This window comes from Blennius ocellaris (genome assembly GCF_963422515.1).
Source record: "Blennius ocellaris genome assembly, chromosome: 23".
NCBI classification, from domain to species: domain Eukaryota; kingdom Metazoa; phylum Chordata; class Actinopteri; order Blenniiformes; family Blenniidae; genus Blennius; species Blennius ocellaris.
Genome location: NC_137672.1, coordinates 8463032 through 8490060, shown reverse-complemented (window position 1 = coordinate 8490060; position 27029 = coordinate 8463032). Strand labels below are relative to the sequence as shown.

The 27029-nt window shown below is 44.5% G+C and overlaps 4 protein-coding genes across 4 annotated transcripts; 3 read left to right on the top strand and 1 right to left on the bottom strand.

The window, feature by feature from the left end:
- The first annotated feature begins 488 nt into the window (after positions 1 to 488).
- Positions 489 to 9029, top strand: LOC308147104 (solute carrier family 2, facilitated glucose transporter member 4-like). Its single transcript, XM_080519183.1, has 11 exons — positions 489 to 783; positions 2635 to 2730; positions 3945 to 4105; positions 5750 to 5874; positions 5989 to 6104; positions 6857 to 7019; positions 7733 to 7920; positions 8037 to 8141; positions 8309 to 8410; positions 8496 to 8699; positions 8791 to 9029. The coding sequence occupies exons 1-11, from the start codon at positions 751 to 753 to the stop codon at positions 9019 to 9021; spliced, it is 1524 nt and encodes a 507-aa protein (XP_080375309.1). The 5' UTR covers positions 489 to 750; the 3' UTR covers positions 9022 to 9029.
- A 2017-nt stretch (positions 9030 to 11046) lies between these two features.
- LOC308147028 (Y-box-binding protein 2-A-like) lies at positions 11047 to 14168 on the bottom strand (the record flags this gene model as incomplete). The annotated part of the gene is made up of 9 exons (XM_080519071.1): positions 11047 to 11465; positions 11546 to 11671; positions 11945 to 12170; positions 12374 to 12462; positions 12574 to 12816; positions 12899 to 12988; positions 13060 to 13093; positions 13203 to 13266; positions 14090 to 14168. The coding sequence occupies 9 exons, from the start codon at positions 14166 to 14168 to the stop codon at positions 11427 to 11429; spliced, it is 990 nt and encodes a 329-aa protein (XP_080375197.1). The 3' UTR covers positions 11047 to 11426.
- A 2714-nt stretch (positions 14169 to 16882) lies between these two features.
- LOC308147219 (eukaryotic translation initiation factor 5A-1) lies at positions 16883 to 20758 on the top strand. The gene is made up of 5 exons (XM_080519326.1): positions 16883 to 17245; positions 18992 to 19241; positions 19634 to 19738; positions 20200 to 20331; positions 20415 to 20758. Exons 2-5 carry the CDS (start codon positions 19074 to 19076, stop codon positions 20475 to 20477), a joined length of 468 nt encoding a protein of 155 aa, XP_080375452.1. The 5' UTR covers positions 16883 to 17245; positions 18992 to 19073; the 3' UTR covers positions 20478 to 20758.
- Positions 20759 to 24963: 4205 nt separating this feature from the next.
- Positions 24964 to 27027, top strand: LOC308147111 (eukaryotic translation initiation factor 5A-1-like). The gene is made up of 5 exons (XM_080519193.1): positions 24964 to 25045; positions 25137 to 25326; positions 25728 to 25832; positions 26732 to 26863; positions 26947 to 27027. Exons 1-5 carry the CDS (start codon positions 25002 to 25004, stop codon positions 27007 to 27009), a joined length of 534 nt encoding a protein of 177 aa, XP_080375319.1. The 5' UTR covers positions 24964 to 25001; the 3' UTR covers positions 27010 to 27027.
- The last annotated feature ends 2 nt before the right edge of the window (positions 27028 to 27029 follow it).

Here is a 27029-nt window from a genome sequence, read left to right as displayed (position 1 = left end):
TATATTTTTACCTTTCTGATTCAGTTGCATTTTACTCCTGTGTTTTCACTGCTGTCACGGAGCATGCTATTATATTTCACTGCCCTTAACACTGTTTCAACAGATTGACAATAAAAACACATATATAATAAAGTTATTCTATTTATTTTTGTGAGAGGCATATTATTGTTGGAATGACTTTCCAAACAGTCCGGAGACCTTTAGATTACGGACCTCATGAGCTCTCAAGAGTTTAGCAACGATTGTTAACTTGAGAGGAAACCTTGACATGTGATCGTCACACCTCTTCACCTTTGTCAGCCCATAATGAAGAGCAGACTGTTCTCCTGCTGCAGGTTCTTCCTCCACCGCTCTTCAACTCCCAGCCAATGGTCGTTAAGGTCAAGAGAGCTTCCTGCTTGTGTCACAGGATCTGAAGATCAGCCCACTCGGCCTCTGTGGAGTACCCCTCCCACCCTCCCACCCAGCCACCCCCCGTGGCTCCGAGTGGATGCGGGAGGCGTGCACGTGGGTGTGCGTTTGTCACTCTATCTCCTCAACGGGACGGACAAACACAAAGCTCAAAGGAGAGGAGAGGACGACCTGCGGGGAGAGAAGAATCGGTCGCTCCGGGCTCCCGTTTGGATCTAATCAATCCGCCTGTTTTGGTTGCTGAATGTTTTAACCCGGAGTTTGTTTCCAGCTCGTCATCTGTCGCCGTCCTGCTGCCGCCGCCGCCGCCGCCGCCGCGCGCCCGGAGCTGCAGAAACCATGCCGGCTGGGTTTCAGCAACTCGGCGGGGAGGTAAATACCCCGACACTTCTGTGATCCGTTTGTTTGTTTGCGTGTTTGTTTGTTTGCGTTTAAGCGAGATGAGGAGTGGTGCGCTGCAGGGACGCTCGTTATTTTTGGCTCGCCTATTGCGCACTTTACGCGAGAGCGCCTATGGGAAGGCTTTTACGCACGGATTTATCGAAGACGCGGCAACACAAACTATGATTCTTTTACCACATTACCAGTCGTGAACTGAATTGTCATCGCAATGAAGCAGACACTTGCTGTTTGCTCAGGTAGAATAAATACATATATATGACTGAAATAAAATATGCCGACAAGTTATTAATTCTGACGCGTCTAATCTACAACCAAGTTTTTTTTTTTCTTGAAGTCTTGTGTCTAAAATAGGGATGAACTGAGGATACTTTTTTGTGACAAGGCCTTTGCAACAGATACATAGCAATTGTATCATCCCCACTGAAAGAAAACTCTAATCCTGTTGACCTTGACCATGTACCTGAGATTACAGATCATATGGTTATTTTGTCTCAGGCCACCTTGTTTGACTGGTTTCCTTTGACACCAGCCAATCGACAGCTGTGTTACCAAGCCCTTATCAGCTTTCTTTCTTCTTCTTCTTCTTCTTTTTTTTTTTTAGGAAATCTTTGTTTCACTGTTTTAAAAGTGCAAGTGTCAAATCTTTAGTGTCAGATGTGCTTGGTGATTCAGAACTCCACATGTTTTCTTTGACGCTGTCATTGCTGCGATGTAGACAACCTGGGGTGTCTGGAAGCCGTCAGGCTCCATGTAATGAACACTTAAAAAGTATATTAGACCCCATAAGATTTAAAACTTTGAGGTACAGAAATGCAAATGCACTGTGTGGGCTCTTGTGTTTATGACCAATAAAACTGCATATATGTTATCAGAGGGTGCAGATTGTTTCATGATCAGAGAAAAGTAACTTTATTTCTGATCTTTTAAGAGTGTGCGCACATTTAAAAATCTGTCACCAAACAATACTAATAAAGCTCATCTGGCTGCTGATGCACTACATTTTTCTGCAAGGACATACACAAACACACACCCTTTTGTTTTGGTTATGAATACTAAACAACACTTATCTCGAGGGCCAACATAGCAAGGTCAAGATCCAGTGGAACAGAGTTACTCAGGAAACAGGAACGTAGCCAAACTGTGCCAAATCATCCATGAAATGTGTTAGATTTATTGAGGACAAACAGAATAAAGCCAGTGGGTACAGAGCAGTACCTTTTTATGCATATTAACAAGGTGTGTGTCAACAGTTTAAAAAAAGAGTCTTCATGCAAAAATTGAAGTCAAATTTTCATCTTTTCTTTCAAGAAGTTCTGTCAGCTTCGAGTCTCCGCAGTGTCCCCTCTGTCCTGCAACTTTAAAAAAAACTTTATTAGGTCACAACTTTGTGGACGACAACACTCCAATAGCACAACACACATTTGAGTAAAATCAAAAGGCCCAATGCAACGTTAGCCACTCTCTAGTACCAGTGGTTGATACTCAAACGCAGCTCGCTGGAAGGGAAGTCCTGATTTCCCCAAGGTCATCTCATCTGTCACCGTGGAGACAGGTGCCTATGTCCCGATGGTAAACTGGAGGGACGCTAAAGTTCAGGCGTCAACTGTAAAGTAGCCGCTGAAGTCATGAGCGTCAATAAAGAGATTGTCTCTCATCAGGACTGCAGTTAAATATAGTCGATGGTAGTGGCGTCCACTTAGGCCCACTCCTATTATATGTCATTATTATAGTTGTGTGACACTCTGCGTCATTCGCTTGTCTGAAAAAGAGGTTTGAATATGTCTCCCATCTCTGTTTGTGTGTGTTTTTTTTCCTGTGCAGACAGTGACTGGAACCCTTGCTCTCTCAGTCTTCACTGCCGTCCTGGGATCTCTGGAGTTTGGCTACAACATCGGAGTCATCAATGCACCTCAGAAGGTAAAACAAAAAGTGCTGAGTACTGATCACGAGGGCGATGCGTACACCCAGCCAATAACGTCACATGACATCACCAAACAGGTGCCAGTTTGTGTGAGAGGGGTAATTAAAAAAAGGAAAAGAAAAGATGCGGGAGGTCAAGACTTTGCCAAATAGCAACCAAGCTGGAGTGTTTGAAGCCACAACAGCCATCCATGTTGACTGATGCTGTTGGGGGGGGGGGGGGGGGGGGGGGGGGGGAAACCAACTAATAAAACTGCTGCCTCACATGTGATGCTACAGAAAAAAGAACAACCCGTTATCAAGTGTGTCAACATAATAATGACACGCTTTGCAGGATCTGCATGTCTTCCTCTGCTGGAACGGAAAGTTACTTTATGAAGGGGGGGGGGGGGGGGGGGGGGGGCTGATTTACGATCACTTTTCTGTCCCATGGGAAAGCAAACGTGAGGCTGCACTTATGTGTGTATATATAGATGGAGGCACATGATTTTTAAAAACCCGACTTGCTCCGGTCATAAAGTACCTCGCTGCTCATATTGCAGCCACATCTGGTGTTCCAGTATGGTGGCACGCTTGAGTACTGCATGTAAAAAATGTTTGTACTGTGATCTGTGAGCGCTTTAGCACTGCGTGTATCACACACGCTCATCAGAACAGAAGAAAGGCGTTGCAATGCGCACATCCACTTAATTCCACCTGTCAGTATGCATACATCTTACATACATGTATACTTGTATACATACATCTTATGCAATAGCAGACGACGGCGGCGGACTTGTCTACTTTCACTATTAAACATCATATTTCAAGATAGAAGGAATGTCCTCGATGTCTAGATTTTAGAAAGTCTATTTTTATATTTGCAAATCTTAATTTGAACAGACCCAGTGTAGGCAGACTGTGGGTATTCGGGGATCTGCTGACCACAGCAAACACGACAGAGACTCTTTAAATAGCGTCCGAACTGCTCTCTCTTTATTTGTGTAGATATTTCAGATAGTGTCGTTTGCCGTCGCAATACACTGAACAAGACACAACACTGAAGTATGTCTGTGCCCCGTTGGTCAGTTTTCAGAGAGGAGGTCTTCAATTCACGTTGTTTTGGGTCTATTTTCTTGTCGTAGCTGTGCTCATGTATTACAGAGGCTCCGTAATAACCTCCATCCATCCATTGTGTCCTGGAACTAACTTGTCTTCCCGCCGTTGTGCAGATCATTGAGAGGGACTACAATGCAACATGGGTGCACCGGTACGGAGAGCCCATCCCCTCGGGGACCCTCACCTCCCTCTGGTCGCTGTCCGTGGCCATCTTCTCCATCGGGGGCATGCTCTCCTCCTTCTGCGTGGGTTTTGTCTCAGAGTGGCTGGGCAGGTAGGAGAAACACAACATCACATACTGAGTTCAGTTGAAGGCTCAATGTTGTCTTGTGTCTGGAGTGACCCTGGATGGATACGTGTTCCATGCTTTGAAGCACGGAGCATGATATAATCTAAGTTGGTGTAAAATCAGGACACATTAGTGTCGGACTCCCACTCCTTTCTCGCTCTAAAATGGATCCCGACGTTCAGACCCGGTCATTCAAGAGAAGCTCTATCCAGGATTGTTACTCGTCGACCCAGTTTCCCCGCTGTAACCCGAGCGGGCCGGGATGGGAACTGGACCGCGTCCCACAGCTTCCACCGGCTGAAAGGAGATCTTAGGAGCGCTGGCGTGACTGGGTCAAGAGCGGGGTACGTTAGCCGGGGTGCTAGTGTTCAGTGTTCGGTGTGCACTCAGGACAAGGTCTGCCTAAAAAAAGCAGCTGTCACCGGTGAGCCGGGGGAAGACTGGGCGAGCTGCTGCGACCTCCGAGGTCAACGTGGGGATTTAGATGCTACTCAAGTTTCCTTTTGTTCGATTGGTGAGAGGCACCGGGGGGGGGGGGGGGGGGGGGGGGGGGGAGTGAAGTGAACAGCTGCCTTTAAGTTATTTGCCCAAAGAGGATGTTGTATTCAACTCAATCTTGATTGTGCTGCATTCAAAGCTTCTCGACGGCAAACTAAAACATCAGAAGACGTCAGTTGACAGTTGTCCAACTCCCGTGAACCTGTGTGAACTGTAGCCTCATTTTCAACACTTCAATATTAGTCTATTATAAATAGCTAATGGGTCTGGTAAGGAAGTGTCACACACACGTTTATAAAATCCGTAAGGATTGTTCCGAAAGCAAGATCACTATTATGTGAACAACTAAACTTCATGGCATGACTTGTCATGATCATTGGTAGTAAAATCACTTTAAATAAAGCGGAAAATGCCAAATTTAAAAAGCTTCTCCATGAAATTCAACACTTAAAATACAACCTTTACTTTTAGAGCATCTGCGTTGAAAGCTACAGCTGAGGAGGAAATCATCAAAATGACCGATTCATTGATTCATTATCAACTGATTATAGACTGATCACATTGCAAACATAAACCTTGTGCTTTTGGCTTTATATTATGTATCAGTGGTGCTCAAAGATGTGGAGGATGTGACAAAAAGAGTGGCCATATCTTACAGTCATACATTTTATGTTTTGTCTTAATTGTAAAAGCTTGTTTGAATATTTACAGAGAGTATAATTTATTTTGACTGTCTTTTAGTCACCAAAGTTAAAAGTCTTGATCTCCCTTCCACTTGCTGTATCACCCATGGAGCGGTAAGCGTCAGAGATAGTGAAACTACTTTCACTAACAGGATGGTTAGTTTTTGAATTGCACTGCCCCCTAGTGGCGGGATTATATACATCTTTTCACAGTGCCACAGTTTTTTCTACCTCTTTGCCCAACTCAGATTCCTGGGGGGCTGGATTATAATCCCAGTTGACAACAGGAGAAGGCAGATTACACCAGACTTGACCTTTCCCCAAAATGGATCTCGAGTTCATTACGGGGTCTGACGTAGAGACGCGTCATGCCGAGATCATCACTAACTGAAGGTATTTAACCACCAAGCCTCGATGTTCCTCTCTCCTGTCTCTGTGCCTCTCTCAGGAGGAAAGCCATGCTCATCAACAACATGCTGGCCTTCATTGGAGGAAGTCTGATGGGAATGGCCAAGCTCTGTCGCTCCTTTGAAATGATGATCCTCGGACGGTTCATCATCGGCGCCTACTGCGGTGAGTCGGTTCCCCCGAACCCTCAAAATCGACCGCAAGCCTGTCTGGTGTTGTTGGGTTATTCTGTTTTCTGCAGTTCCTGGTCACACCTTTCCATTTCCCTCCTCTGCGCAGGGCTGGCCTCTGGTTTAACACCCATGTATGTTGGGGAGATAGCGCCCACAAGTCTCCGAGGGGCGCTGGGCACGCTGCACCAGCTGGCGATAGTCTGCGGCATTCTCATAGCGCAGGTATGACTGCTGCTTATGTGTTATTTTTCATCACCTGTCATGTGTTCCTTGTCTTAACCTTCCTATTCCTACATACATGAGTTTCTGGACGCACTTCCTGCAACCACTTCCCATTTTCTGCCTTTCTCTTCTTCACAAGTTTACTTAGAATTCCAGTTTTTAGGAAGACTGTTTGTTTTTCTCTTGTTTTACACACGTTTGCCTCTGAAACCCCCCTCCATAGATTCAACACAAAATGTTTTTTTTAGGATTGGCAAATTAATTAATGTAGAACGTTGGCGTGAGAGTTTGGATATGTAAATAATGATGTTAGTTGTACATTGGTTTGTTTCCAAGTTGTGAAAATGCTTCGTTACACGTTTGTGGTTGGTACTGTAAAGAAATTGACCGTTTTTCCACTTGATTTTTTTTTTGGTTTGTTGCAATTTTCTAGTCCAGTGTGTTCATACGGTTTGTCAAAATGAGTAAATAATTGTAGAAACACACAGGCGAGGTTGTGCTGGAAAACACAAGACACCAAGCATTCAAATTCAACAGTTTTTACTCGTAAAATATAAAAGTAAAATCAAAACAAAATTGACCTAACTTGTTATGCGAGTCTTGATTGATCCATGTTTTTATGTTGGTTTTACAAAGTACATTTTCCCGCTATTGTTAACTCGATATTCGTGTTAACCGGTCGTTTGAAAGGTGTGCCTGACGCTGCGTCGTCGTTTCAGTCATGGTGAAACTGGCTCCCTGTGCCTGTGCAGGTCCTCGGTCTGGAGTCGCTCCTGGGCAGTACGGAGCTGTGGCCTGTCCTGATGGGTTTGACTGTTGTGCCGACCGTACTTCAGATGAGTCTGCTCCCCTTCTGCCCCGAGAGCCCGCGGTTCCTCTACATCGTGCGATGTCAGGAGCACCACGCCAAGAGTGGTGAGCGCCGCCCGCTTCAGAAAGCACAACACTCACCTGCCAAGTCAGGGTCACCAGCATTTGACGTTTGAATGCTATGATGTTACAAACAACCCCTCCCTTGTACCAACAGTGAAGCTGAGTTCATCCTATATATGTGTGAGCATAACATCATTATGTGGAAGTAGAATGTAATTAAAAAGAAAACTTGAAACAATCCTGAAATTAGTCTAAAAAGGGGAAGTGGTTCTGTCAATAATGTCCGTTTACTCAATTTTTTTGCTCCCTGTTAAACATCCATAAGCTTTCCTCTCTACATGGGCAAGTCACTGTCATCAAATTTTATACCGCATGTTATCTTTCCTCATTTTATCTTTACTGCATGTAAAGATGCAAGTAAATGAAAACTCCTGAAGTAACAGTTGTGAAACATGTGGCTGAAAAAGTTTATATTTTCTGTAAAAAAAAAATACAGTGAAAAAATGTTAAGTACGCACAGATACCTGGGAATTTTACTCGAGCATAGTATTGAAGAGTAACTACACTCAGAAAGGAAATTGTGTTTGTAGGTTATAATAGTGCCTCTTGAGTACACGTTTGCAAATTGGTGTGACATTTTAAGGGACGAGCAGCAGACTGTAGTATGTGGCTCCAACAAGTTCCAATTCTAAACATCTTTTCTCGTAGAACACAGATTTTGCTAGTACTGACACCCCCTGCTTCGCTCTGCGCAGGCCTGAGGAGGCTCACGGGCCGGCAGGAGGTGGGCGACATGCTGGCCGAGATGAAGGAGGAGAAGAGGAGGATGGACATGGAGAGGAAGGTGTCCATACCAGAGCTCTTCCGGTCCTCCCTTTACCGCCAGCCCATCGTCATCTCCATCCTGCTGCAGCTCTCGCAGCAGCTGTCGGGGATCAACGCAGTGAGTCACAGGTTCTCTTTCGCTCACGTCTGTTTTCTGGTCGACGAATCACTCGTTTTGAATCTTCAGTCCTTGCAGGACATTATTGACCTGGTGCTTTGTGGCCCCTCTGGCAGGTCTTCTACTACTCCACCGATATCTTCACAAAGGCTGGAGTCCAGAGTCCAGTGTACGCCACAATAGGAGCAGGGGTAGTAAACTGTGCCTTCACTGTGGTCTCGGTAAGAAGTTCAGTTTGGTCCCAGTGAATAAAAGTTTGTGAAGAAATTTAATAGATACTGGATCTTTTTTTGGAGTCAGTGTGAGAAGAACCAATCCAAGAATCCTGTGACTTTAGTGATGGTGGCTGTCCTAAAAGGGCTTTCTGTTTCATCTCTTTTATCTTCAGCTTTTCCTCATAGAGAAGATGGGTCGACGGACGCTCCACATGTTGGGACTGGGAGGCATGTGCATCTGCGCCCTCATCATGACCACGGCTCTCGCTTTACTGGTGAGTGAGCCAAACCCCCCGGGACGCCCCCCCCCTCCCCATCGTTGGGGATGGAGTCTGAATCTTGTTGTCACTGATTTGACAGGAGAGCGTTCCCTGGATGAGCTACGTCAGCATGCTGGCCATCTTCGGGTTCGTGGCCTTCTTCGAGGTCGGTCCAGGCCCCATACCCTGGTTCTTTGTTGCCGAGCTGTTCTCTCAAGGTCCCAGACCGGCTGCGATGGCGGTGGCGGGCTTTTCAAACTGGACGGCCAACTTCATCATCGGCATGGGCTTCCAATATGTTGCTGTGAGTACCTGCAGTAGACTTCAATACTCTCGAGTGACAGCGAAATGTTTTACTCGACTGAGAATCAGCGTTCTGTCGCATCCTCCCGCAGGACCTTTGCGGGCCGTACGTCTTCCTGATCTTTGCCGCGCTCCTCCTCTTCTTCCTCATCTTCACATTCTTCCGCGTGCCGGAGACACGGGGCAAAACATTCGACCAGATCGCGGCCAACTTCCACCAGCACTCGCCGGGAGGCACGATGGACATGGACATGGATATGGACATGGACATGGACAAGCCCAGCACGGAGCTGGACTACCTGGGAGAAGAAAGCAACAACTGAAGCGTCCGAGCAGGGGCGGGGGGCGGGGGGGGGGGGGGGGGGTGACTGAGTATAACTTGAGATGAACTGTGTACGCAGGCCTGACTCCAACCTTTCAATTCTAACGTGTATATTGAGGTCTATATTTATAAGCGTGTCGCTTGTGGTGCCAACGCAGTGTTAAAAGTGTGACAATTTGGGTGTTTTGTGTTTTGCTGGCGCCACTGCAACACACGGCTAATGGAGTCTGGTGGGACTTGAAAGGTTAAGCCTGTGGATTAAAAGGGGTTGACTGTATTTTCAAGCGATAAGATGCACGTAAGAACGAGACGTCTGAACTGTGGAGGCATTGAGTGCCAGCGAGGATGTATTTTTATTTATGGTTATACGGTACACACTGTTGCAATACTGACAGAGAGACTTTGGAATTCCTGCACTTTATAAACAAAGACATCCAAAGTATTTAAAAGCTTGAAAGTAGAGAAAACCGACTGAGCAGTCATGAAGTTGGGGATTTTTATTTTTTTTAAAGATGGGAACACACTAGAAGATGTGTTAACACATTCAGTAGATGGTGTTTGTAGTTTTACAACTAACCTCGGGAGTGAAAAATTTGGGACTTTTTTTGATACAAAGTGAGATTTTTTGTTTGTAACATCAAGTAAATGTATGCCAATAGCCACTTGGTCTGATGCGTTAGCTTCGCCTTCTTTAAGATGGGTTCAAGTGAAAGTGACCTCGCCTGTTTCAATATTTTGTAGAATTACAATCAGCTCATTGGGTAAATATTTGGATATTCGTACCAAAACTCAGGATCCCGGAAGATGAGCGGTCCACATTACACCCAATTCCCTTCAGCCATCAGAAGCACATGCCATCTCAAGACAATCATTTGGCAGACTGCCATGTTTTTCCTGAAATGCCTGGAAATTCTTTATGAATTGCAGTTTTATCTAAATTACAAATGCTGTCATTTGGCTTGATGTAGTTTGACCTTGATTTTGCACTATAGCATATTTGAACTCCCTCAAACCAATTTCTATCAAATTAAAAATGGGTACAAGGCATTCCCTACATTTGGCCTGCTGTATCCAAACCACACTATGAAAAACATGTATATTTTCTAGTAGAGAATCATGACAACCTCCTGAAATCTTTACCAGTCATGGAAACAATTTTCAGAAGCTCTATTGTCCCAGGAATTGTATGTTTTTAAGGGTTTGAAGTAGCAATTCATGCACTCCTGTTGTGTCGAGCTTTATCAAAAAGGCCCAATATACTGGAGACATGTTCAGAAAAGCTGCAAAGCATAAATCCTGTATTACATGATTGAGACATTTGTCATGTGTGCTCCTTGCTGGCAGTTCTGTGACGTTTCATACCCGAGGACTGTGTACAGATTGTTCAGGGAAGATGTGTAATTCAGTCCCATTGATGCTGTAAATTAGCATTGTCTGCATTTCTTTAGGATTTGAACTTGTATAACAGGGTTGCACATAAAGTGAGAGAAAAGACTAAATCCTGAGATTTGCAAACATGATTTATTAATTCGCTTTTTTACATTTTAACATTGCACATAATCCCCTCTGAAAAAACAAAAAAAACAAGACATACAAGTAAAACAAATAGTTTCTTTGTAAATCTATCCTCAACCGAGGAGATGAAGGGAGCAAGTACTTTTCAAAACTGGATGGTAACGGAACTAAATCGACTCCCATGATGCATCACCAACCACACATGCTTGGGTCACCCTCTTCAAATTAAAAAGGCGAAATAAAATAAGGCTGGTTCCTCTATAAGCTACTAACTGCGCCATATCTGGCCAATTAAAGAAAATGTTTATTTAAGAGGGGGCTGAAAGAACTGCGCTACCAAGCAGGTCGTTCCTTAAAGATGTACTTTCAATGTAAATATGTGCCCACCACCCCAACCTGCCTCCCAGTTTCTTCTCCCCCACCCCATCACTCTCCTGATGTCAGACGATGGGGATGGAGGGAGGGGCCAATGGGAGAACAGAGACGAGGTGGGGTGGAGGGGGTTCAGAGAGGGGGGGGCACAGCATGCGCTCAGAAAATAGGTCCAGTCCTCCACCCCAAGGACCTAAAAGAAATAAGAAATCACTATAGGAGACGCAGGGATTGAAAGGACAGTGGGGTAAAAAACAGTATATTGAGCTAAAAGTCAAAATGTTGCCTGTATCCGATGGAAGGCCGAGCCCCAACATTTGATTCTCAGACTAAAAATCCCCTCACTCCCTTTAAATCTTTCCACGCCTCGTCCGTTGACGGTTCTGAACCGAGTAATGACCCTCCATCATAGCACAAGAACCCAAACCCTGCATTCGCGTTTCCCCTTAACACGGGGCTGCGCCACCTCACTGTGCAGTCCCACCTCTTGCCATGGGTTATACGACTTTCCCCCGGACGTTACTCCGTTGGTGCCGGTACTGTTGTGGCTGCCGCCTGCTGAGGGGAAGAAAACAGTTGAGACGCAAGTCGACATGACAACTGACAGATGCTACAGGCTATTTTTCTTTGCGCCTCACCTCAGGGGACTGTGGTGATTTCGGAGAAGCAGTTCTAGGCGAGGATTTGGGCGTGGATTTGGAGTCGGTGGACTTTGCGCTCTGAGGTGGCGTCCCAGACTCTGATGCAGACCTCTCAGTGTCATTCTGCAAGCAGAGGTTCAACATCCGTTCAAAACATTTTGCAATTCATGGCGAGACATTACACATTAAGAAACACTGATGAGGTTTCAAAAACTGTACATCGAATACTTTTAATACACCAAACTGGTCCATGCCTATTTAGTATATTACCAAACCATCAGCTTTCATTACGGCGGAAACACTGGTACTGTGATTACCGACACCACTTTGAAAAGCTTGAAAGCTCCGGTAGGTTTCCTGCCAAGAAAACAGAGAGGAGGCGCCGTCGTGGCTTACTTTAGAAGCCGAGGACTCAGAGTTTCTTTGCCTGCGTGGTCTGGTCGGCCGGCGTTTGCGGCCTTTGTCCTCTCCATTGGTCTGGGGTTCCTCCGAGGCCTCCGTCTGTTTCACCTCGTCCTGCTCCTCAGTCTGTGGCGGAGGCGCCTGTTGCTCACCTGCCTGCTCGTCACCTGCCTGCTCGTCACCTGCCGGCTGGTCGGGAGCCGGACGAGGGCGGAACTGTCTGGATTCACACACGAAACATTAAAACACCTGGCAAGTTTTAAGAATGATGATTAAATAAAAAAAGAAGGAGGCTTGTGTTTTGCTTTTGCCTCACAAATGTTTATAATGTGCAATGTGTTGTGTGTGATGTTTATAATGGATGCAAAATTAATAAAAAACAGTTGAAATAAATAAAAAAAAGAAATTCCTTGTGTGTTGTACCTGCGGTACGGACGCCAGAACCTGCGTCGTGGCGGCCGCTGCATTTGGTCACCCTCCGCGGGGCCGTCCTTCTGCTCTCCTCCTTCACCCTGACAGGAAGAGACGACCAATAATTGACACTCTCGCAACCAATACACCAGTTCAAGCGCACCCTGAAATTTTCCACCTCACGCTTCCAAGTTGTAACGCTACCCGCTTACATCTTGACCGTCCTGCTGCGGCCCGTGAGGCCTCCGGCGGCGCTGCGGAGGCCTCACGCCGTCGTTCTCCCCCGAACCGTCGGCCTCCGAGGCGGAGGCCTGGCCGTCGGCCGGTCTGCTCTGGTCGCCGGGTCGGGGGCTGCGGGGGAAGAACCGGCGGCGGAAGCGACGTTTGTTAGGTGCGTAGCGGCTGCCTTTGACTGGAACGCCGCCGGGGCCCGTCACATTGGCGGCCTCCGAGCCCTGAGAGGAGGGAGACACCAACAGGAAGACGTTACGATTGAATAACAGGTTTCCACTCTGGAAAAACACCCCACTTCTGTACCTTGGCTGCTTCGATAACGTCGAACTCCACAATCTCCCCATCTCCTACGCTGCGGAGGAACTTTCTAGGGTTGTTCTTTTTGATAGCCGTCTGACGAGACAAGATCATGAAATTAAAAGCTCCTTTAATTCATAAAAAACACTAGAACTTTCTTCCCTTACCTGATGAACAAAAACATCTTCTTTGGTGTCAGTCCTGCGAGACACAGAACTTGATTTCAGGCAAATATGTTCAGGACGACGTGGAACAAAATGGTCGAGAATATAAAAATAAAACACTCAGCTGGATCTCAAACAATAATTACCTGTTTATGAAGCCATAGCCATTTCGCACATTGAACCACTTCACTGTGCCTTGAACTGCACTTGCTGCAATAAGAACACATGGTTTATCGTACCTCCCAATAATTGAGTCAGGAAAAAATATCGCTATCTTACTTGAATCTGTGGCAGCTTTCTCTAAGAACAGGAAAACGAGAGTCCGGTATATCAATCATTAACTGCTTAAGACTTTGAAACCAGGACTGGAGAATGTCATGAGTCAACGGCTTCAGGAAACAAAATAAAAAAACTATGCAAGACGTTTCGCACTTCGTTCTAAATTGGCAAATATGGTTTCGAATGCAGCTGAAGTCAAACATGCTTTCTTCTGTATCGTTTCAGGGACGTTTGATTGAGCCCCCTGCCTTTCAGTAAATTGATTACAGCTGCGAGGACGCACGCACACTGCGCCACGAACGCACGCGCAACAGCTGATAAGAAGCAAATTTAGGTCAACACTCATTCACTGGAAAATCAGTTTGTGCAGACAAATCACTGCTCAAAATATGTTGATTACGAACGTCCCAGGTTTCGGTTTGACTTCGATATCATACATCATTTCCCAGGAAATCATTAAATGTATGACACGTGTTTCACAGTGAAACGAAACACGGTTGGGGTTCGTGATTGTCCATCAAGCTCCAGAGTCTCCCCGTTAACTTCCAACACAGTTTCAGACATTAACCGAATCACGACGTTCACTGGTTAAGGTGTAAAAGCGTAAAAACACCTCGTGCGTAAAGTTCGCGAAATTTACGCACGAGGTGTTCCTTTATTTCACTCACAATGGCAACATTCCAAGAGACTCAATTGATGTTTTTGAGCACTAAACGCACACTTTCAGGCAGAACGAGCCTTTTTCCCCACCCACCTATGACTTTCCTCTCCGGCTGCGGTTTGTCTTCCGCCGGGGCGGACGTCGGTGCGTCCTGCGCTTCGGCGTCGGTCATGCTCGCTTGTTGATTCACTACTGATCCTCTCCTGTTTCCCCCTCCCTTGAAACCTACCAAGACTCCACCACAAAGTTTTTATCCCAACGTCCCCTCGGGCTGCCGGACGGAAGCCGCGATATCATTGGTTTCGCCAGAGATCAAACTGGAACCTGATTGGCTGCGCCAGGTTGGCAATTTGGAGGGAAAACTCGACAGGTGTAAGTGAAACAGGTAGGAACTCAAAGGAGCCTGATTATTATGAGAGCCACTGCAGCCCAAGAGAGAAGGGAGGTGATTCAAATAGCCGTCTGTGTGGAACATTTGAACAAAAATCTGTTGGAAAATCTGTTGGTCAGGAAAAGAGTTTGAAAAACAAGACAATGATTGTGTTATTTTGACTCTCGGGAAGCATAAAACAGTGATGTGACACTCATTCAGTGGCAACACACAGTCCAAATGATAGCCATATTATTTATTAAATTACCAAAAAAAGTTTACTTTTGTTTTTGTGCAAAATATTGTCTGTGCAATTCTGAGAAGAACATCATGACTAACCAAATATACAGAGGCCAGGACCTGTCCAGTGTGTATTCTGCCATCACATACAGTCAGATACAATCTGCTCCAGCTCTCCTGTCACCCTAAATTGGATGTAGGAATTATTTTTGTTTTCATACAAATCAATATGAATTATGTTTTTACACAAGGTCAACACACTATAAGGATAAAAAGTATGATTGTTGATGACAGTGCTGATAAAAATGTTTTCTTATCTTTGTATATCAAAGGTAGACTGCAACTCTGTGGGAATTGTGTTTCAATTTTAAATTTAGATGTATAAATAAGATTTATTGACTTATCCCCTTGAACACATGGTCTCTGCTGGTGTGTCAAGTACTTAAGCTTCAATAGGATCTCACCTGACTGTAATTGTTTAATCTGAATTTTTGGGTTCACATGCCTCTAACTTAAAACCCTCAGAGGTCATGAGATTCTAGTTTCACTGCACTAAATTTAACCAGGCCTCTAACAACTGCCAAGTTCAATGAGAGTATTTGCTGTCAGCTGTGAGTCTCTGGAGAGGAAGTAGTGTGATCCTGAGTAACTTTATGTACAGACTGAAAAAGCATGTTGACAACATAACAGTTCGGACAATGTGGAGTACATATACTGTAAATTCCAATCTGTAATTTTTTTTATTTTTTTATTTTTTATTTTACCTTTATTTTACCAGAAAATTGTCATTGAGATTAAAAATCTATTTTTCAAGAGTCAATTAGAAGAGAAATGGGCATTTGGCTGAAAAAAAAAAGTATTCAGTGAAAGTTTTTTTTAGGAATTTATTCCAAATCCCTGTAATAGATTCCCGTGTGAAATTGTTTTCAAAGTGCATAATGTAAGTAAGGTATACACTGGTCTTTGGGATCATGAGAAGCAGGTGCGCTCTTAGAGGTGAATGAGACCAGAGGTGATGATGATGATGATGATGGCCATATGGCATAAGAATGAAACTGTACGCATGCGCACAGGAGGTTGATCGGCTGAGGCTCGCTTCATGAGCGTTTGTATGAGAGAAAACATCAAGTTGTTGTAAGTAAGCGGGGAAAAAAACCCGGAAAAGGTCAATATAAAAGTGTGAGAAAAATTAATCTGTCTAATTTGTCTGTTGGCGGTTTGTCAGTCTGTTCATGTAAAAGACTGCAAAGGTAAAGTGATTTGAAACACATTGGCAGCTATTAAATGGATTTTCAAACTTTTTTAAAAATCGTCTGTTTTATTGCCACCTTACTTTTTTTTCTCCCTTCATTTGAGGGCACACAAACTCCACAGAGAAGCATTATTTGAACGGGGTAAAGTTTTCAAAAGATGAAATATATTCATTGGTTATGTACGGATGATGTTTGCATTCACTCTGAACAGTTTTGGTGGAGAAGTGGAAAGCACTCCTGCCTCACAGTGAGTAGATCCCCAGATTGAAGCTGGTTTGAAGTCTTTCTGTGTGGAGTTTGCACGTTCCCTCATATCGGTTTCCTCTAGAAGTATGTGTTTGAGGTTATTTGGGGGTGATAAATTAATTTTAGGCATGAATGTGAGAGTGTGTTTGTCTTGCGATCGGCAGGAAAATCCACAGCTACTGAAGAGTCTGAAATAATGTTGTACCATGACTACACGGTTTTCTATATTAGCACATGGAATTTAAATTGAATGAAACCACAAGTGCAGTGGCGTAAATACCCGGTGTGAGTCATTACCCGAACCTCTCTGTCCGTTCTATCATTTTCTCTTTTTATCCTCTGGCCCAACTGGAATCGTACAAACTCTCCACCGTCTGCAGGTTTCCTCCTGTTAAAAGGGAGTTTTTTTCCTTTCCACTGTCTCCTCTGCTTTCTCACATCGACTCTGTGCAAAAGCACCTTGGAGTGACTGTTCTATTTGGCACGTGAGAAATAAAACAGAGATCAGCTCCCGTGGGGAAAAACAATAAAATAGTGAAGAATGATGAATGGGTTTGCATTTCACATTTTAGATTTCATTGTGTTGCAATTACATAATGTTCTCCATCCACCTCCATCGGAACTGCAACATGTCCCTCCAGAGATCCAACCTTGGAACAGTTGCCAGGAGCGTTTTAGTGCTGATTTTATTGTGGCAGCGCCAAAAGGAAGTGGCGGTTCTGTTGCCTCAGCGCGTGAGTGACAGTGGTACATACAGAGCTGGATGAGGGACACACACAGAAGGTGGAGTGGAGTGTTTACAGGCAGCACACACACACTCGCACACATCCACACATACGCGCATAAACACAAACACAGTGGTTGCGGGGTTCGGGTCTCTGGATCCTACCGGCCCGGTGGCTCTCTGTTGCGGCTGTGCGAGGTGTGATCTGAGGTCTGGAGGGAGAGCGAGAGCGAGAGCGAGCGAGAGAGAGAGAGAGAGAGAGAGGAGAGATGCGAGCTGAAGCGACTGGAATGACACAGGAATAGAAGAGAGAGGGCTGGGAAAGGAGCGACGTCGCCAGTCGAGCCCGGCCAGACGAGCCGTTAGCCCAGGACACGGAGGAGGAATCCGACGAGAGGAGAGCGCTTTTCTCCAGGGTGAGGTCCTCATCTTAAACATCCAATGGACGGGGCGAGTTTGCGCCTGAGCAGACGGGTTAAGCTGTTCATCTGTCAGCTGAGTCGGATTGTTTTATATTCCCCACTACGAGACACTTGCTTTTGTTTTTGCAACAAGACCACAGACTCCGGGCAACTTATCCGGACGGGAGACGCGGCGCTCTCGCTCGCGGGCTGACAAATAATGAACCAAACAAACAAACAAAAACAGATTACTCGCCATTACAATTGCTCCTGTAAGGCACGGTCAAACACAAGAGCGAGAGTGAGTTTTAATGCTGCCTGAGCGTCTGATCCTACCTGATCCCAGCAGCTGATATCCCCGCTGCGCGCGCGCGCGCGCGCCGCGAAGCCATCACGAGTATTAGCTTAGTCATTACCGAGCACCATGCAGCGGCCCACGTTCAATCCCTGGCCCGGGCTCGGTGAGCGTGTCGCCCGTCTGCTTCACGGCGGGGAGGCCCCGGTGCCCGTATATGCTTTCGTTTCTCCCGGTAGGGCCTCGGCAGGCGCGTCGGTATAGTGCGCGCGGATGCGGCGACGCTGTCCCGTTATAGACGTTACCGTCTATACGGCACTAGGCCCCAGACAGCTCTCCATCCGTTCACCGCTTTCAAACCAGCTGTCATCCCCTCCAACAGCTGGACGACATGGTTCCGCCCCTGCGTGAGTTTTGATTTATGCGTCTTCGGCGCGTCTGAGCGGCCCTGGTTCAACGTCTCACCTTCAACATCCATCAAAAGCGAGCAAGCAAGCTCCCAGCACACTCTGAAGTTCTTTTTAATTAGGTTTTTGTTTTTTGTTTTAAAATTCAGTGGTCAACTTTCAGTCCCTGCACTCGTGGCAAACACTTTTACAGTTTAAAGTTGGTAGACGCACGCTTCACTTTCCCACTGCGTCATGGAACAATGACACGGTTATAGCAAAATGAAATGTTACGCCATTTATTTCTACATTCATAACATACAAAAAGTTTCAATTGAGATGTAGTCTCGACCTAATAAAACTCGAATTTTCCATTGGGCTATTTGTTGCAAAACTGCCCTCTTGCGACGAGTTGGAAAACATGCAATTGTGACGTAAGAGAGGTGTGTTCTGGGAAGAAAAGTGTGGGTACGTCCGAAATGTCCCTCCTATCTCCTCATCTATTTACTTTACCTTACCCCGTGGATGACGTCACGGGGCTAAGGAAAGGTGTTTAGAAGGCTTCTTAAAGTAGTTAGTGAAAGGCGACCACATTGGTGTGGCAGTCGTGACGTCATAATCATGCGGACAGCGGCACAAGTTAGTGACGTCTGCCAAAATCAACGACATGTTTCCGAAAATGGACTATAAAAAGCGCACAGTGACTTGGACAAGTAACTTTAATCTGATTACTGGTTTGGAAATAATAATGCGTCAGATTGCTCGTTACTGAAAAAAGTGGTCATATGAGTAATGCGTTACTAATTATTGCATGACCGACATCACTGTCTGTGGATGTAGTGCAGAAATGAAAATAAAGCCCGAGTTCAGCTTTGAAGACTACGGCCTCCTGGTCAAGTCCTTTGGCGTGTTAACCCGGACCACCGGAAGCAGGTTGCCTGCTACGAGCCAGAACTTATTGGCTCACTCCCAACTATGGTTTGGGGTTGGACAGCTATAAAGGGTAACATGTTTGTGAAGGATGTTATGTTGACAGTTTTAAAACTCACTCTCGCTCTTATGCTTGACCATGCCTTGCAGGGACAATTGTAAAGTTGATGAACTCTTCATCCGGTTCTTACTGGAAGTGTAAGAATCCAGTGTCTTGGCCCCTCCAGCAGCCATGGCAGATATAGAGGAGGAATTCCAGACCGGTGATGCTGGGGCATCAGCCACCTACCCCATGCAGTGCTCTGCCCTGCGCAAAAATGGTTTTGTTGTGCTGAAAGGCCGGCCCTGCAAGATTGTTGAGATGTCCACCTCCAAGACCGGGAAGCACGGCCACGCTAAGGTCAGTAGATCACTGACACACTGGAAGAACGATGCTGAGGTCCATTTCCTTCTGATTACAATGATACACAGTATTTTCTTAAAGCAGCTCCATGAGAGCATTGAATTATCTTTACTATCCATTCTTCTCTGGAGGAGACACTGGGTTACAGTCATTAATATTAATGCACATTAATGGAGGCACTCACTCTGGTCAAAGACATGACTGTGTCCCTACTGGCCTTCAGTTTTCATCTGTAAAACAACATTAAGTACCAGAAAAAGCAAATATTCCATAAAATATGCTCAGATATGCTTCACAATTTCAGAGAACAGCAGGAATCTGTACCTGCTTTGGGTGTTTTATGAAGGTTTACGTTCTTCCTTGAAGCCTTTTGTTCAATGCTCATGCAGGTCCACTTGGTTGGTATCGACATCTTTTCTGGAAAGAAGTATGAAGATATTTGCCCTTCCACTCACAACATGGATGTCCCCAATGTCAAGAGGGTGGATTACCAGGTGAGGCAGTGAAATCATCAGGATCAGGAGTTTTGGGATATTTCCTAAAGTAGTTTCTGAAGACCCTTAGAGAATTCCACTGCTAGATTAATCCAGAAGACTCCTACCATTTATAATAATCGCTGACACGGGGTTCTGGACAATCTGTGACTACATGCTCCTTGCCCTTCATGTGGTTTTGCTTCTTTAGCCACCACCTGCTCTCTGGGTTGGGATTTTAACAGATTGACGTGACAAAGCTGAGGACTTTTCTGTTCTGGAGTAGAAATAAATGCTCAGACAGCTGCTTCACAACATTATATAGTTCTTTGCATCATACATCAGTTACATTTTAGAGGAACTAGAAATCGTTGCATTTCTTCCCTCAGAATCTAGAACTCACCATCAATTAATGACGTTTTTTCCTTTCCTTTCCGTCTGTTGTTGTTTTTTTGTTTTTTTTTAAATGTCCATCTTTGCAGCTGATTGGGATCCAGGATGGTTACCTGTCCCTGCTTCAGGACAGCGGAGAGGTGAGGGAAGACCTGAAGATTCCCGAGGGCGACCTCGGAAAAGAGATAGAGGGGAAGCACGACGCTGGAGAAGAGATGCTGGTCAGTATCCACCTATTTGTTTCGTCACACCGGCGTTAAGACGTGGCCAAGTTGTTTTCTTCACCTCCTCTCGGCTCTTTCAGATCACCGTTCTAAACGCGATGGATGAAGAAGCTGCAATCGGCATCAAAGCCCTGGGTAAATAGGCCTCTGCAGGTAAACACGGAGCTCCAGCTGTGTGGCCAGCTCACCCCTCTCTCTTCCCACAACCACCGCCTGACCCCAGCCTGCCTGAAGAGGAGTGTGCGTGTACGCGCCTTGCGTAGTTATGTATGTGCGCGCGTTAACGCCACGAGCCGCCGGCGTGGGCCACGCTGCCAGTGGGTGACCTCCTGTACGCGCAGGGAAGTTGTTCATCGACAACAAGGGAGAGGCAACTCCTGTCGCCGCAATCCAAGAATGAGATTTGAAATTTAAAAAAAACAAACAAACAATCAAACAATTATGCATACTGGAAATATCCTCTAAGTTTGGTGCAGTTTTTTGATACTTATTTCCTCAATGAGCTCAAATTCAGATTTAAAATCAAAAGAAAAAGCTTAGATTCAGATTATATGACGTGGTTATTTTGGATTTGCCTGCCCCTTATTCTACTTTTTTGTTAACACTAGAATGAGCATGTGTAGCAGAATGGAATTAAAAAAACAAAAACAAACAAAAGGCTTACCGTTCATGTTGTATTTTTGAGCAATGTTGTATTGTTCCGTTAAACTGCCTTATCCAGCAAGTTGCTCCCTGTAGGTTGAAGAAACATCTCGTAGCATTGTTGTAACTGTTTCGATGCACTTTTCTTTCTCGCACACGTGGGCTGTGGAATAAACCGCTCACTGAATTCATGTTCGAATCTGTTGATTGTGCAACGTTTCCTCTGCAGAGGCTGTTAAACGTTTTGTCTCATTAAATCTTTCTCCCCTGTTCATATATTTATTTATTTTCCTCAAAGGGGACCTGTTGTTCTCTTTATGATGCAGTATTAATGTATTTACCACAGAATACATAGTGGTTAGTGGTTCAAGTTTTGGGACGATCACCTATAGTGGGATTTGTCCAGGGTGTATCCTGTTTTACAGTATGCTGGGATTGGGATTACTGCTATAGAAGGTGGCTGAATGGATGTTAAACTTGCAACTTTTCATCTGAAACTAATTGTTCTTGACTGTATGAGAAACCTCGATCTTGAACATCCACGTTCCTCTGTAATTTCGCACCAGCTTCAAACGACCATCTAAGGCAGTAGGAGACACCAGCTCATCTGAATTAAGTGTCTGAATGAACGGCAGACACGTTGCCTCCATTAAAAATAGGTTTAAAAGGTCCGATGTCAGAGGATGACCTTTGAGCATCTTCCTTCTGACTTCTCCTTCCTCTTTCCCCCCTCCCCCGTAATTGTGTTTCAGGGGCAGTCACGATGCACTGGACCTTTGGAAAATGGAGTGAATATTGCCTCGTCAATGCTTTTCTCCCTCTTTGTTCTGTATCTTCATTATTGTTTTTCATACTCTCCCCCCTCTATTTTCAGACACTTCTTCGGGCCCAGTTAGATACCTGTACTATTGATGATTGGAAACAGTAAATATATACATGCACTTTGTGGCAGTTGCGCATGCCACCGGTGGGTTCCCCCACAGAGACGCAGAGTCACATGTTGCAAAGTCCATAATTCTTTCATTAAAGTAGATGAACAAACCAAACTCAAAACTCAGACACCACTGCCTCTTTCAGGCTCTCCCGTGGTCTTGGTGGCTACCCCCACCTGTCACACCTGTGTGCCTATGGGCTCCTCCTCTTATGGGCAGAGAGGTGAGGCAGCACACCTGATTCACATCAGGGCTTAATCACCTCTCTGCCACACACTTATAATGCAGCCGTACCTGAATGGAGGTACCCTGTTGTGGAAAGTGAAATGGAGGATTGAGGCGTGCAGAATATTTTGTAGCTATCGGGATGGTGAGGAAATGTCACAACTGCTTCGTTTGATATGTTCCCGGTTTATTAAGGGCTTCAACCTGAGATGTTTGTTCCATCGAGGCTTGTTCAGGGTGCGCCGTGCGGGAGTGAATACACATATTTCTGTGTGGCGCTGCTCCTTTCAGCCCTGAACAAGCTTTACTTCTGCTTGTTTATCACCTGAACCCTGTCTATTAAATGAACATTAACAACATGAGACATCAGCGCTGTTTGTTTGTTTATTTGTTTGTTTGTTTGAAAGCTTTAGAAAATATCTGGAACATGACCGAAGGACTCAAGAACACAGAAATTATTTCAGTAGTTTTTGTAAGATGTCTCTCGACAACCCTCAGGCTGCGCCGCCACACAGGGCTGTTTTGGAGAAATGACCTTTAGAGGCGGAGAAGTTGTGGCCGTTTGGCCGTGAGGTAGAATGTCTCCATCCCCAAAACAAATAAAGACACAAACTGCATATGTGGTTTATTTGACATGTTTATTGAACAACACTTAAACAAAAGCTCAACTTAAGGCCGGACTGGGACATTAAAAGTGGTGGCGTTGACTTCATAGTGTGGTGATTAACTCAACAGGCCGAACGTGACCGAGTATGAACATATTCACTGCTGCTGACATTCACATCATCGACCACCAAATCAACATTTTTCCTCTCATCGTGTTGCTGCTGGTTTTCAGTCACTTCAGAGGCGCTCCTCATCACCAACGTTAGCGTGGCTTCACACCAGTTATTAACAATTCAGTTCACAAAAGCGACACGACAAAGTCTTCAGTGTCATCAAAATACTGTTTACCAATAACCAAAAAAAGTTATGTTTAAATCAAAGCTGGATGTTCACAGGAATGCAAACATGGTGGTTAATGTGCATGTTGCTTGTCTGATTTAAATCCTCCTGTGTATCATGCAATGGAGCTGGAGATATGTTTTAGTCTTAACCATCCTTTAGATTGAGGGTAGTGTTGCCAATTGCCCTCTTGTGACGAGTTGGAAAACAAGCAACTGTGACGAAGGAGAGAGATGTTTTCTGGGAGGAAAGGTATGTGTGTGTGTGTGTTGTTGTCAGGCGTCCCAGTCAGAACGAGCCGCCCACAGTGACTGTACAACTGTTAATCTAGTGCAGAAACGAATAAAAAGCCTGAGTTCAGCTTTGGAGACCACTGCCTCCTGGTCAAGTCCTTCGGCGTGTTAACCCGGACTACTAGAAGCAGGTTACCTGAGCCAGAAGTCATTTACTCACTCCCAACTACGGTTCTGGGCTCGAATGCTGTAAAGGTAACATGTTTGTGAAGGATGTTATGTTGAGCAAGTTTCGTTCATTCCAATAGAGAGCACTGTTGGTTTAAGATTAAGTTCTTTCTTTCTTAAATTTTTCTTATATGCATTTCTTATTGCTTGTACAGTATTGCAAATGTTTTTTTGTTTTTTTTTCAGCATGCACCGATACTAATATCAGTATCGGGTATCGGTTCAATACGAGGCATAGGTACTTGTACTGGTAAAAGCACACATCGCTATCTTTTTGGCCGTCTTTTTGGGAAATTGACCATCGAAATGATGGTTTATATATTGTAGGATTTAATGTATTGAAAGTGATGACGCTATATTGTTGTTAATTAAGATAATGGCAATGATGTGAAGGGGTAGGATTAAATAAGCATGTCTTCTTCCTACTCCTTTTCGTGCATGTGAAAGACACTGGCACATGTTGACCCTTTTATATTGTTTATGAAATTGAATGTTGGGGGTTTTTTGTTTTTGTTTTGTTGTTTTTTACATGTTCAAAATCAAATTCAAATTCAAATCAAATCAAATCAAATCAAATCAAAAGCTTCTCCTGTTTTGTCTTTACATTTTCCATTTGCTTTTTGTCATTGCATTTCCTGGATGAGTCAAACCTTCTGGAAAAGACGAAAGCAAGGCGGTGGGCGGGTCGTTCTATTCAGGGTGACTCGTCGATATCTGATCACATTCCTGCTTGAAGGACGTCGTGATGAGCAATTTTTGTCCATGCCAATAAGTGGCACTGTTTTAGTATTTAATTTATTTTTCCTTTTACACATTTCTTATTTCTTGTACAATATTGTAAATATGATTTCTTTCTTTTGGAAACAAAATAATTTGGTTTGATTAAGAATATGCTGGTTATTTTGTTTTGTGGTGTAATGTGGGCGTGTCCACTCGTCATCGTATTTATATTTCTGGGTTTACTGATGAACAAGACACGGCGTTTGGGACTTGAGAGGAAACATATTTTCACTGTGGGACTAAGGCCGGCATACAGTGGCTATGTAGTAGTCTCGTCTCAATTTGTCCACGTCCCTCATATTTAACTTTTCATTTTTTACGTCAAATAGATGCGCATATAAATGCATCGCTGCTGCAAGCAGCAATCTTGATCAGGTATCGATTAGTCACCCTGAGCAGGAAGACTCGCCCACAGCCCTTGCTGATTTGAATGGTATTGCTTTTGTCTTTTCCAGGCTTGACTCATGAGTAAATGTAATGACAAAAAGCAAACGGAAAAGACAAAGATAAAACAGGACAAGCATTGACAAAATGGAAGAAGCAAAGACGAGATAGAAAAAGAACATGACGACCTTTGCATATTTTTTGTATTCTCTATAAATTTCCACATTTATTTCTTTTTAATGTTTGCACTCCTGTGATTCTATAGGTTTGAGGCTCCTGCTTGCAATCGTGGACTGAAATGGAGCTGCTGTTACTTAAACTGGCTGTAGCATGCTGTATTTGGTATGTTCTACCAAGCACACACACACACACACACCGACGGCCTGCCACTCCGAACAAAATATCTAATCTACAAGTGTGAACTTGTATCCAGTGTCTTGGCCCCTCCAGCAGCCATGGAAGATGCAGAGGTGGACGTCCAGACCGGTGATGCCGAGGCACCAGCCACCTACCCCATGCAGTGCTCTGCCCTGCACACAGGTGGTTTTGTTGTGCTGAAAGGCCGGCCCTGCAAGATTGTTGAGATGTCCACCTCCAAGGCCGGGAAGCACGGCCACGCTAAGGTCAGTAGATCACTGACACACTGGGAGAACGATGCTGAGGTCCATTTCCTTCTGATTACAATGATACACAGTATTTTCTTAAAGCTGTTACTGCAGCTCCATGAGAGCATTGAATTATCTTTACTATCCATTCTTCTCTGGAGGAGACACTGGGTTACAGTCATTAATATTAATGCACATTAATGGAGGCACTCACTCTGGTCAAAAACATGACTGTGTCCCTACTGGCCTTCAGTTTTCATCTGTAAAACAACATTAAGTACCAGAAAAAGCAAATATTCCATAAAATATGCTCAGATATGCTTCACAATTTCAGAGAACAGCAGGAAACTGTACCTGCTTTGGGTGTTTTATGAACGTTTATGTTCTTCCTTTAAGCCTTTTGTTCGATGCTCATGCAGGTCAACTTGGTTGGTATCGACATCTTTTCTGGAAAGCAGTATGAAGATATTGTCCCTTCCACTCACAACATGGATGTCCCCAATGTCAAGAGGGTGGATTACCAGGTGAGGCAGTGAAATCATCAGGATCTGGAGTTTTGGGATATTTCCTAAAGTAGTTTCTGAAGATTCTTAGAGAATTCCACTGCTAGATTAATCCAGAAGACTCCTACCATTTATAATAATCGCTGACACGGGGTTCTGGACAATCTGTGACTACATGCTCCTTGCCCTTCATGTGGTTTTGCTTCTTTAGCCACCACCTGCTCTCTGGGTTGGGATTTTAACAGATTGACGTGACAAAGCTGAGGACTTTTCTGTTCTGGAGTAGAAATAAATGCTCAGACAGCTGCTTCACAACATTGTATAGTTCATTGGATCATTAATCAGTTACATTTTAGAGGAACTAGAAATCTTTGCATTTCTTCCCTCAGAATCTAGAACTCACCATCAATTAATGCCGTTTTTTCCTTTCCTTTAAGTAACTTGCTATTGTCTCGTCTTATCGTTATTTTCTATTAAAGAAAGCATCTTTATTAAATAGTACTTCATAGATTCCAAATTTGTTTTTAAAACTAACTTTCTGAGTTTGTTGTTGCAAGAGTGATTGATGACCGTGTTCATGTCCACACACGTTTGGACATGGACGTGTTGGACGTGTTGTTGCTGTGTTGTTTTTTCCCCTTTTCTTTTTCCTATTGCCTGTTCTTAAACTGAAAAATAAAGTATGACTAGAATAGTTCATTGTACACTGTAAGACTGTAAGAACAACGTTGTAAACTCCACACAGAAAGGCACTGAAGTCCAAACAGAGAGTTTGTGGTTGTGTGTGTGTACGGGTGAAATCCAGTGATGAAAGTGAATGAAAGTCAGGGTTAATACATGAAAATTCACAATATCTCAGAATGAAATATAGAATAGAGGATTAAAAGATGTTTTTCTTTCCACATTGTCCATTGTTGCAGATGATTGACATCCACGATGGTCTCCTGTCTTTGCTTCTGGACAGCGGAGAGGTGAGGGAAGACCTGAAGGTTCCCGAGGGCGACCTCAGAAAAGAGATAGAGATGAAGTACGAGGCTGGAAAAGACATGCTGGTCAGTTTCCACCTATTTGTGTCATCACACCGGCATTAAGAGGTGGCCAAGTTGTTTCCTTCACCTCCTCTCGGCTCTTTCAGATCACCGTTCAAAATGCGATGGGTGAAGAAGCTGCAATCAGCATGAGAGTCCTGGAAAAATAGGCCTCTGCAGGTCAATGCGG

What these genes read in the sequence shown, in the direction of transcription:
- LOC308147111 (XM_080519193.1), top strand. Translation starts at nt 25,002, where the DNA reads ATGGAGCTGCTGTTACTTAAACTGGCTGTAGCATGCTGTATTTG. An exon ending in GGAAGCACGGCCACGCTAAG is followed by an intron (nt 25,327 to 25,727) that starts GTCAGTAGATCA and finishes ATGCTCATGCAG; the next exon opens with GTCAACTTGGTTGGTATCGA. An exon ending in AGGCTGGAAAAGACATGCTG is followed by an intron (nt 26,864 to 26,946) that starts GTCAGTTTCCAC and finishes CGGCTCTTTCAG; the next exon opens with ATCACCGTTCAAAATGCGAT.
- LOC308147219 (XM_080519326.1), top strand. Translation starts at nt 19,074, where the DNA reads ATGGCAGATATAGAGGAGGAATTCCAGACCGGTGATGCTGGGGCATCA. An exon ending in GGAAGCACGGCCACGCTAAG is followed by an intron (nt 19,242 to 19,633) that starts GTCAGTAGATCA and finishes ATGCTCATGCAG; the next exon opens with GTCCACTTGGTTGGTATCGA. An exon ending in ACGCTGGAGAAGAGATGCTG is followed by an intron (nt 20,332 to 20,414) that starts GTCAGTATCCAC and finishes CGGCTCTTTCAG; the next exon opens with ATCACCGTTCTAAACGCGAT.
- LOC308147104 (XM_080519183.1), top strand. Translation starts at nt 751, where the DNA reads ATGCCGGCTGGGTTTCAGCAACTCGGCGGGGAG. An exon ending in GTCTCAGAGTGGCTGGGCAG is followed by an intron (nt 4,106 to 5,749) that starts GTAGGAGAAACA and finishes TGCCTCTCTCAG; the next exon opens with GAGGAAAGCCATGCTCATCA. An exon ending in AGCTGTCGGGGATCAACGCA is followed by an intron (nt 7,921 to 8,036) that starts GTGAGTCACAGG and finishes CCCCTCTGGCAG; the next exon opens with GTCTTCTACTACTCCACCGA.